The following is a 12,073-nucleotide window of genomic DNA, read 5'->3' as shown; positions in this document are numbered from 1 at the left end:
AAGTGAATAATTTCCCCAAGTTCTCCAGTTTTGGTGAATTGCTTTGAAAAATTTCCGGGGAATTTCTCGAGAACAAGTTCTTGTGACTGAATCCTCAGAAAATCTCCAGAAATTCTCCGGAATTGGTCCCCGATTCGAGAGATTTTTTTAGGATTGGAGTTTGAGACTTAGTTTAGGGAAATTCCTGAAAATTTCTCTGGACTTCAATATCACTTAACAGAATTTTGAAGTTCTGTTGTTCTCCAATAGGTGTCTCTGAGGTTCCCTTCTATTATGCACTGCCCTAACTAAATTTTTTTCTTTGAATACTTATTTTAGGATTGGAGTTTTGAGACTTAGTTTAGGGAAATTCCTAAAAATTTCTCTGGACTTCAATATCACTTCACAGAATTTTGAAGTTCTGTTTTTCTCCAATAGGTGTCTCTGAGGTTTCCTTCTATTATGCACTGCCCTAACTAAATCTTTTTCTTTGCATACTTATTGATGAATAATTATAATTGACTTTAAAACCATCATTTAAAAAAAATGTTGGAAAAATTATTCAATTTTTTATTTGTTCTTGACAATTCAGTTGCATGAAAAAAAATACATGACAACTTTGGTAGGATCAATAACAGTTATACCATTCTCACTTAAGAAGTTATACTTCTAAAAAGATGGTATGGCAATATGGATAGTTGTTAAGATGTAAGTTGGATCTAAGACCAGGTTAGTGAATTTACTCAAGAATATGCTAAGAATATCTCAAGATATTCCTAGGAACTCTTGAGAAAATCTTGGGAATAGTTCCCAGGAAATTCTGAAGAATATTTCTCTGAACATTCCCAAGAATTACCCCAATTTTGGTTGACATTTTCTCTGGTTATTCTCCAGAATTGGTAACATAGAAATTCCCTGGAAATGGTTACAAGAAATTTCTCAGAATGGGTTTTGAGAAATTCCTTGGAAAGGGTTACGAGAAATTCATTGGAGTGGGTTATGAGAAATTCCACAGAATTGGATCTGATATATTCCCGGGAAATAATCAAAACAAAATCTCCAGCCCCGGCCAAACCCCTGCCATTGTACAGTGTTCATCACATAAATTTCTCAATGGAGAATCTTTCTCCGGAAATTCTCGAGAAAATCTCCAATTTCTGTTGACATTTTCACCGGATTTTCCCGTGAAAGATTCCTTGAAATTATAGTGGATTTTATTTTCTCCGAACTTGTTACCTGGGAAAAAACATAAACCATTAAAGTCTTTGTTTAATAAATAAAGAAGAGCAAACCCTAAAAAGTTACAATTAGGAATGAGACAACAAGCGCGCGGAATTCATTATTTAAAACAGATGTAAAACTTTGAATATAAGAAACTAAGGAGACGGTGTGCATCCTGATTTACTGCTAAAATCACCGAAGAGTAAGATGACATGGAAACTACTGCAGTTTTTTTTCAAATCTGAATTAAAGTACTTTGAACTTCTTAGAAGAAGGTGTTCAACAAAATATTTTTGAAAATAAATTTCTAAACTGTAATTCACATAGATAAAATTTCAGGAACTAATTTAACAAAAATTAAAGCCCCCCCCCCCCAATTCCCTTCTCCGTTTAAAAAACATATAATCAAGATTTTTGTAATTTTAAATTTATTTTAAATAAAAGGGTTGATCTCGTGATGCAATCTAGCAATCCAACCAGAACCAACAGACAAGTAACAGGGTGACAGAAAAAATACGAGAATTGAAGGTGTTTTTAAAAGAGCCATCAACAATTCACAACGTTGACCTGGACCACTTACAATCATAAATATATGTAGAGAGATAATTTTGCTGTTTGTAACTAAACGTTGAAAACTCCTTTTTATATGAAGAACTACTCAGGTTCATTTTAAGTACCCTACCAACTTTTAAGCAAAGCACCATGAGCAAGCTGCAAACATCGTACACAATACATATAAAGACTATATAAGGCAAAACGATACAGTACACCCTTCCTGGCCCCTTCCAAGGAGGTTTATAGTGATGAGACACATGCATTTAAGGTTGTATGATTAGGTTGGTTGTACGCTCGATGCGCTCCAATGTACGGGAAATGTCGTCTCCTAAGATAGATAGATAAAACCTCATATGACGTCACTGTCGCCTCTATAATCATTGACGTCGTATGAGGTTTTTGTGTATCTTTCTTTGGAGACGACATTTTCCGTACATTGGAGCGTATCGAGAGTGACCCTGCTTATTTTACAACATCGCACACATTACTGATTTAAATGCTACAGGATTATCTTGCACACTATAAAAGTTTTAGATAAAATTTTCTTGGGTAACTTGTAAGAATGGTTTTAAAATTTAAGAGTTATCAATTTTTTATTTTATGCCCATGGGTGGCCTCTTTTTAATCTATGTTGAAAATCTATGGTAAAAAAGAACGCGGAAATAAAACGACCACGTACCAATAATTACCTTTATATGAATTGAAGTTTGACAGGGTGTCCCGCGAAACATATCAATAGCTGCCAGACGACTTCTAAGTCGTCTTATATCATTCATTTGCAGACCTTTCAGTGGTCAACATATCTTATTATGTACGTAGCCATAACCAGAAAACTCCGAAATAGTAAGACGACTTTATAGCAATACGTAAGTGAATTTGGTGTTGCTATAAAGCAATAATTTTACTGGTCACTTTTTAAATCACAAATCAAGTGAAATGGGCCTGTTTACACTTAAAAATTTCTTTTTCCCTTGCTTATTGGACTATCTAAAGTCATAATTTAAGTTTAAAAGTCGTCTTCCTATTCCAGAGTTTTCTGGTTTTCACTGTATGATTCTTAAAACAATAAACACTAAATTCTTCTAGTCCTCACATTTCTAAAATGTTGTCTGCCTCTATTGTGCTTTCAATATTAAACCGAGATATTGAAATTCGTTCGTATTTCAATTTTTTAAACAAACCCTTAAATTGTCGAAATATGAACTAAATTCTTCATATCTAGGGATTATTGAAAGCACAAAGAAGGCAGACCACATTTTGGAAATGCAAGGACTAGGGGTATTAAGTAATTGCTAACTCTAGAATGTTATACTTCTAAAATTAGGTTGACAAAAAATGTAGAAAATTATTTAAAAACATTTATAAGTCGACTTGCCACTGTCATGTTTCCACAATCGGACATTAGTGCAAACGATATAGCATTATATGTAGCATCCACAATTGGAAACCCTGAATTAAAAAATATTCATTATTCGGCTTCCTTATTCACGGGGCTGGAGGAATCGCTAATATGTTTTTTTTTATTTTGACACATTGAACGGATTAACAATTGGTTTTCATCTCAGAACAATTCCAAATTATAAAAATTTACAAGTCAGAATTTTTTGTCGTCACAAAAATTGTTAAATGCGTTTAACAACAAGTGTAAAATGTAAAATCTTTAAAAACCGCCCTAAATTATAAGTTTAAGAATTTTTTTCCGGGGGGGGGGGATCTTGGAGCCCCTCCCCAAGGAACAAAAGTGAGGAATTACCCCAGATTCTCCAACCGTGTGACTTTTTTTTGAAGAATTTCCGAGGAATATCTCGAGAATCCTTTCCTGTAACTGATTCCTCGGAAATTCTCGAGAAATTCCCCAGAATTGGTCCCTAAGATGAGAGATTTTTGTGGGATCACAGTTTTGAGACTCAGTTTCGAGAAATTCCGGAGAAATTCCCAGTAATTTTTCCCCACAAAATTCCTCAGAATTTCTCCGGAAATTCCTGAGAAATTCTTGGGACTTGGTCACCATGTTTACAGATTTTTAGGGGAATTTGTTAAGAGAACTAGTTTTGATAAATTCCTGGGAATTTCTCTGGAATTTAACCCTAAGAAAATCCTGAGAATTTCTCCTGATTAATTCTCCGGAAATTCCTGAGAAATTCTTAGGACTTGGTCACCATGTTTACCGATTTTGAGGGGAATTTAATTAAAGTATTAGTTTCGAAAAATTCCCGGGAATTTCACCGGAATTTCACCCCAAGAAATTCCTGAAAAATTCCCCTGAATGCTTCCCCGGAAATTCCTGAGAAATTCTTAGGACTTGGTCACCAAGTTTAAGGAATTTTAGGGGAATTAAATAAGAGAATAAGTTTCGATAATTTCTCTGGAATTTCTCTCAAGAAATTCCTAAGAATTTCTCAGGAATAATTCTCCGGAAATTCCTGAGAAATTCTCAGGACTTTTCACAGAATTTTCAAGTTCAGTTTTTCTCCAATAGGTGTCTCTGAGGTTCTCTTCTGTTATGCACTGCCCTAACTAAATCTTTTTTCTTTGCATCCTTATTGATAAAAAATGATAATTTGCTTTAGAACCATCTTCACATCACATCACCATCTCATTTTTTCTTCACAATTCTGTTGTCTGAATAAACAAAGTACATGACAACTTAAGTAATTGAGCAAAAACGACTATAACATTATGACTTATGAAGATGGTTATACTTTTAAAAAGTTGAAGGGGCAATTCAGTTGTTTAGTTATTCACTACTATTGGGCCTAAGTCCTGGTTAGTGAATTTACTCAGGAATATGCTGAGAATATTTCAAGATATTCCTGAGGAACTCTTGAGAAAATCTTGGGAATAGTTCCGAGGAAATTCCCAGGGATGGGTTCTGAAGAACTTTTCACTGGATATTCCCAAGAATTTCCACAAATTTTGTCGACATTTTCTGCAGTATTGGTAACAAGAAATTCCCTGGAATTGGTGATCAAGAAATTCCTTGGATAGAGTTATGAGAATTTCCTCGGAATGGGTTACAAGAAATTCCTAAGGTTCCTCGGAATGAGTTACGAGAAATTCCTCGGAAAAGCTGTCGACATTTTAACCGGAATTTCCTGTGAACGATTCCTGGGAATTTCCGCGGATTCCCAAGAAAGATTCCTGGGCATTTTCCGCGGATTTTCCGCAAAATTGTTACTATGATCATATAACTCAGTAATTGTGAAACTATAGATGACTATAAGCAATATTGGATAAGTTCGTTCCCAGGGGTTTATCATGATTATAATATAACGCGCCTTTTCCCCAATGAAATGATATCCTATACCCTGTACATACGATCACCCCCCCTCCCCCCAACACGAACACCTTTTCAAACCTTAGTTTTGCCTGATCAAGGCTCAAGGCATCGAAAACCTGAACCTGGAATCCGTCTCGCAGTCGCAGGTACCTGTTCTGTGGTTCCTCGAATCTCGATCTCAGAGTCAGTTAATTATCTCAGTTTACCTTATCGGGTGAATCGGGGACTTGTAAACAAACTCATTTAATTTGGCTCGGTTCGACAGATTCGGAGTCTCCTGTCTCGCAGGCAGAAAGAAAAATTGTGTACCGGTCCGCAAAATACGGATTGTTTTGGCGCGGCATGGCTTGGGTGAAAGTCACGATCAGCTGAGTTCAGCAAGAAATCATCTGTTCGCAATCATTTTGAGTTTTGACGCGAACAGTCGAACTTTGCAAAAATCTGGAATTTCAGGATTTTTTTAACCGCAGTATAAAGAGACGAAATTAAAGAACGTGTCTTTTATTTAAAGTATATTTACAAGTACGCTAACAAATTACATGTTAATATGCAGGCATGCAAGATCATATTATTTTAAATATTTATCGAAACTAGTTTGATGTATTTTTAAGACTATATGTCATAGATTGCGCTTTACGTAGTCGCATGTCGCATATTAATATACATGTTAAGATTCAAATTTCATGTTATTACAGAAGTTTCGGTAATTTTCTAGTATACGATTTTTGGACCCCCCCAGGCCCCCCCTCCTATTTGTGATTTGACATTATCATTATGATACAGGAAAAGCTTCAGGTGTAAAATTTCTTAGTAATTTGTTTCGCTTAATTATTTTTAGATTTTTATTTTCAGATTACTAATTATCTAAACAATGAACCCATATTAATTCATAACGTTTTTTTGGGATCACACAAAAGGAAGCATAATTTTACATTAAACAAAGCAAAGGAAAATGGTTGTTTGGAGCTTGTCCGTTCTTCGAGGGGTAAGTATCTCTTATAAGATTTATATATTTTTTTGTAGTTTTTTAAAATTAATTTCAATTTAGTAAAGCTGAATGTTGCGACATGTCCAGTCCTCTGAAGCCGAAGATATTTGTAGTTTAATTTTATGGCAGTGTTTTATGCAATACTAGCTGAAGCATCGGCGTTGCTTGGGGAATAAAAACAATCAAATGAAAATAAAACTTGATCTAAAAAAACTCGATTGTTGTTTCAAAATAGATTTATTTTTAGCCTGTGGGAGGGATACCCTGGAGGTAACACTAAGGAGGGAACCCCCGAACGCTATGCAGACACGAGCCTCCCAGAGTTGCTAGGCAGACCAAGCCTCCGCTTTGCAGAAATGAGCATGCGCAGCACATCAAAATGTGCCTGTGCAATACAGGAGGTTTTTTAAACTTGTGTTTTAAGTTTAAATAAAAGAATTTTTTGAAATTTTTAGACATAGTGGCATGAGAGCCTTCTCAAAGATGAGAAGTATTTTTTAATTATCATAAATAGTGCCCAATTATTACTAATCAAGTGGTATCTAAAACTTTAAACATTTTTTACAGGAAAAGAAAAATATTTAGAAAAAAAATTTGAATTGAATTTTATTTCATCTTTTATAATCTTTGATTTTAGCGATACCTTTTTTTGAAGTTCAAATTAAATATAAAAAATTTATATTTATTATTTAAATCTTAACATTTTTTAAAAAAAGGTATTGTTTAAATCAAAGATTACAACAAAACAAACCAAGTTTACTCCAGAAATATTTCTCCAAATATCTTCCTTTCTGCGTAAGAAATGTTTAAAGTTTTAATATAAATCCTTTAAACCACTTTATGAGTTTATATATGTTTCTAATCATGACAATCAATGAACAACTCTAATCTTTAGTAAAATTCTTATTCCACTACGTCAAAAAAGATTGTTAAAAGTTTTCATCACTTATAAAAACCAAGATTTAAAAAAAGCTGTGCTGTATGGTGGAGGCTTGTTTACTGCATAGCGGAGGCACGGTCTGCATAGCGTAGTCTTTGTCTGCATAGTGGAGGCTCGGTCTGACTAGCGAGTCTGGGAGGCTCGATGTCTGCATAGCAGAGGCTCATGGCGTCCGGGGGTTCCCTCCCTAGTGTTACCTCCAGGGTATCCATGAGTTTCCTCAAAACATTTTAGCCAATTCGGCCGATCCGTTTGGGCAGCTTTAGCACATAATTCATACGCACAAATATATTTATATGAGCGAAGAGCTTTTATTTTATAAATTATAATTGTCGCAACATTAAACAGAAATGATAGATTCAAAATCATGAAAAACAAAGTTTTTATGAATACATTATTTACTTCATTCATAGATTTCTTTTATCAAAGTCGAAGAAAATCTTAATATCAAGTCCTCATCAACGTTTACTGTTTTAACAAAACCTTTATTTTGCATTTTGTAGATTTTTAAATATCTAATATTTAGGGTGGTTTTGTACTTAAGCGGAATGCTCTGGCCCAGTACTATTCGACGCGGTAAGATTACTATAAAAATTAATTTCGATAAAATCTCAAACCTACACACCCCAACGGCTCGCGACCACTCCCCAGCCATCTACTTTGGGTAACCACTAGATACTTATCCACAACAATTTTTTGGTGCTAACAGGACAGAGATATTTTCTTGAAAAATCATTCCCCAACCTCTTCAGATTCAGAAATCTTATTTTACCCAAGAATATTAGGAATGCACAGAAATAAATTTGCTAAAATTTGGATAATAAATTATTTTATGGAAAATAAAATGATTTTTAAAGTTAAAAGTTTCATAAAAGAGGATATTTTCCAGTCGCTGTTAATTTATATGGGGGGGGGGGGGTTCAAATTTTCAGGGGGTGGGGACACTCAATTTTTTAAGGGGTGGGGTCAGAGGGGTGAGGTTAATCTTTGAAAATAAGTATCTCTGACTTAACACCCATCATTTAACTGTGGATCCGTGTCCTACTTCATAGATCCGGATTCTACTACTTAGATCCGGATCCTACTACTTATCCCCGGATATTCAGATTAAGAAAAACACTATCAATGATCCTTGGAAAGCAAATTAAAAAAAAGTTATTTTTAAATATGTAATGAAAATTCTAAGTTAGCAATTTTAAACTTTTGCTTTGTATTTTGTTGTTTTTCCATTGTAGGTTTGTTTGTATTTTTGTTTCCACGCCCCCCTCCTCAAATTTCTTATAATTTATTTTATCTATTTATTTCCAGTATTTTTCTACATTGTATTTTTTTTCTGTATCTTATGTAGATTTCTTTATTCTTTTTTCAACTTTATTGTCGTTATTCTCAAGTTTTTTTTTTACAATTTAGTGGGCCTCGGGTTGGACCTGACCGTATTCTACCCTCCAATAAACACTGGGGAACTATGCCGGCTGATGCTGTTGAAATCCGGTTTAGCGATCTGGATCCGGATTGTAGGAAACCTCCGATATCGGTAAGGAGATCCGAGTAAACCGGATGAGAATGCTTCGTTAACTCTTTCGAAGATTCTGATTTTTGTTCTTTTTTATCTTTTTTTTTGTAATCCAAAGTTTTTCCTGGATAGTTTTGAAATTATTTTTGATTTTGGTTTTAAGTGATATGAACAACCCTACTACAATTATAACTCTTTGAGGTTTGACTGTACGAAACCAGATCTATCTAATTACTACATGGTCCCCAAAAATGATTAATGAATTTTAGAATCGGGAAGAAACCTATTCTGACTATCTACCACTGTAAAAAATAATTTTTCATTATGTTCAGGTTTGGACAATGTTGGATAATACTGTTAAGCGTGTACCTGATAGGACTGCACTTGCGGTCAAGCGAGATGGGGAGTGGGTCAAGTGGACCTACACAGAATACCAGGTAATGATGGGGAGTGGGTCAACTGGACCTACACAGAATACCATTAAAAGATGGGGAGTGGGTCAAGTGGACCTACACAGAATACCATTTAAAGATGGGGAGTGGGTCAAGTGGACCAACACAGAATACCAGATAGTGATGGGGAGTGGGTTAAGTAGACCTACACAGAATATCAGGTAAAGATGGGGAGTGGATCAAGTGGATATACACAGAATATTAGGTAGTGATGGGGAGTGGATCAAGTGGATATACACAGAATATCAGGTAGAGATGGGGAGTGGATCAAGTGGATATACACAGAATATCAGGTAGTGATGGGGAGTGGATCAAGTGGATATACACAGAATATCAGGTAGAGATGGGGAGTGGATCAAGTGGATATACACAGAATATTAGGAAGTGATGGGGAGTGGATCAAGTGGATATACACAGAATATCAGGTAGAGATGGGGAGTGGGTTAAGTAGAACTACACAGAATATTAGGTAGAGATGGGGAGTGGGTCAAGTGGATATACACAGAATATTAGGTAGAGATGGGGAGTGGATCAAGTGGATATACACAGAATATCAGGTAGAGATGGGGAGTGGATCAAGTGGATATACACAGAATATCAGGTAGTGATAGGGAGTGGGTCAAGTTGATATACACAGAATATCAGGTAGAGATGGGAAACTGGGAAGTGGATTAACCTTTGTATTTCTATTTGAATTGTATGATGTTTAGATTATAATACCAAAAAAGTCTTAAAAATGAAAAACTACGTAGTAATGGAAATTATTTTTATTGCATATAAAGATGATTATTGATTAATTAATCAAAATATTGACAAATGTTTATTTAATTAAGGACGACTGTAAGAGCGTAGCTAAAGCATTTATAAAGCTTGGATTAAAAAGGTTCCATGGAGTTGGAATTCTTGGATTCAATGCTCCTGAGTGGCATATCAGGTACAGGGAGAGTTTCATTCGTTGCCTAGTCAATCTCAAAATTATTTATAGTGACCTTTCATTAATAGAGTGGCATGTTCTATTTACAACGATATCCTTAAAACCTTTGTTTGATCAAGGATTTTGTAAATATATTCATTTATATTGCGGAAAATTAAGAGTCAAAAAACCGTGTTAGTGTACATTGTACAATAGCACGCAGTGTACAGTGAATATACAGTATACACTGTAACTTCTCTTCAACTATACAAATGAGCGTATCTACATCATCTTTGTCAGGACAAAGGTTTAAATGGTATCGTTATGAATTGTGGCTTACTTCTAGTCACATTCAAATATTCGGAGGGAAACCATCATCCGTGGTTTCGTGCAGAAAAATATTTTTTCCCAAATTAAGAATGAATCCTGATCTTGGACCCGTCCTAACAATTCAAAGCACTCCAATCCAAATGTGGACTCGATAAAAATTTTAACAAATTTTACATTCTAAAAAAATTTTATTATTTAAAAAATATTCGAAAATGACCGGCGGAGGTGTTCGCAGATTTTTTGGATGAACTCTTGGGTAAATTTTGAAGGAAAATAGGAGTTTGCAAAGGTTCTGAAAATATACAATGAAAAAAAGAATTTTCTTAACATTTGGGTTGATTTGTATTTTTGTAAACTTAACATGCTGTTATTATTTTTAGCGCTGCGGCTTGTATTTTTGCTGGCGGACTTACTTCAGGTAAATCTATATATAAATTTGGCTTGTCTGTCTGTTTGTCTGTCTGTCTGTCTGTCTGTCTGTCTGTTTGTATCCAATAAACGTCAAAACGGCTGAACCGATCGGACCCAAATTTTTTGTGGGACATCTAGGGACCCCAGGGAAGGTTTATGAATGATTGAAATTTTAAATATTTGTCTCCATCAAAATTCGATTTTCATTAGATTATTGAAAATTTTGAAAATCCACGACATTTTTTTGTGAAAATCCGCGAATTATTATTGTTTTGTTTTACGATGTACACAAAGAGAGCATGTTCACAATTAATTTAGAATATGGGCGCGAAGCGCCCTCTAAGGCTAGTTTGTTAGAAACAGCTAGATTGGTTAAATTCTTGATTTTTTTATTTTTTTTTTATTCATGATTGATTGAGTGATTTTGATTGATCGATCGATTGATATATTTTGATTGATTGAATTTGAATGGTATACTTGTGAAGTGATCTATCTTTCTCTTATTTGAAATTTCTATACTCGCCATTTTTTAAGTGTTACGATAAGACTTGGTGTGGTTGGTTTAAAAGAGTTTCAGGAATATAAATTTCTACTACAATTCAACAACATTTAATCTCATCGTAACACTGAAATAAATTTCCCCTGTATTTTGGAAATGTTGGAAATTTATTTAGGGTTTTAGAATTTTTTGTCTTCACAAAATTGTTTGTTGATAAATTGATTACTTCATATTTAAACTTATTGGTTAATTGATTAATGTCTTGATTGATTCGATTGATTTGTTAATCTTTGCATGTATCTATAAACTTATTTCGTTTTAAACTCTTGCTGATTTTTTTTGATTTTTTTTTGAATAGGTATCTACACGACGAACAGCATTATTGCTAAAATTTTTTTTTGTTTTTTGAATAGGTATCTACACGACGAACAGCGTTATTGCTAATTTTTTTTTTTTTTGAATAGGCATCTACACGACAAATAGCGTTATTGCTAAAATTTGTTGTTTTTTGAATAGGTATCTACTCGACGAACAGCGTTATTGCTAAAATTTGTTGTTTTTTGAAAAGGTATCTACACGACGAATAGCGTAGACGCTACTAGATATGTTGCTGAGCACAGTAGAGCCAATATTATGGTTGTGGAAGACGACGAGCAGTTCAAACAGAGGGGGCAGTCTTATTTTCCTTGAAACAGAATGTTTTTTACTTGAATCCCTCATGTAAACTATTTATACTTTGTACTCGATGTTTTCTTTTGGTTTACCTCAGAATATTTTATTTCTTGTTTTAGTTGATTTCCTGTTTTAGTTGATTCTTATTTTAGTTTATTTCTTATTTTAGTTTATTTTCTTTTTTAGTTTATTTCTTGTTCTAGTTGATTTCTCATTTTAGTTGATTTTTTAGATTTTTTAATTATTATACCATTACAAACACTTTTGTAGTTAACGTTGACAAGAAGTATGAACGGAGAATAGATTCAAAACCAATTTTG

At 34.2% G+C, this 12,073-nt stretch overlaps 1 protein-coding gene across 1 annotated transcript; it reads left to right on the top strand.

Moving 5' to 3' along the window:
* The first annotated feature begins 5,877 nt into the window (after positions 1-5,877).
* On the top strand, positions 5,878-11,771 carry LOC111705909 (long-chain-fatty-acid--CoA ligase ACSBG2). Its single transcript, XM_023478613.1, has 7 exons — positions 5,878-6,020; positions 7,490-7,539; positions 8,374-8,497; positions 8,809-8,913; positions 9,762-9,862; positions 10,552-10,589; positions 11,650-11,771. Exons 1-7 carry the CDS (start codon positions 5,988-5,990, stop codon positions 11,769-11,771), a joined length of 573 nt encoding a protein of 190 aa, XP_023334381.1. The 5' UTR covers positions 5,878-5,987.
* The last annotated feature ends 302 nt before the right edge of the window (positions 11,772-12,073 follow it).

The sequence above is a fragment of the Eurytemora carolleeae genome, unplaced genomic scaffold (assembly GCF_000591075.1).
Source record: "Eurytemora carolleeae unplaced genomic scaffold, Eaff_2.0 scaffold649, whole genome shotgun sequence".
NCBI lineage: Eukaryota > Metazoa > Arthropoda > Copepoda > Calanoida > Temoridae > Eurytemora > Eurytemora carolleeae.
The sequence above is the reverse complement of the archived record's forward strand: the minus strand, read 5'-3'. Positions and strand labels throughout refer to the sequence as shown.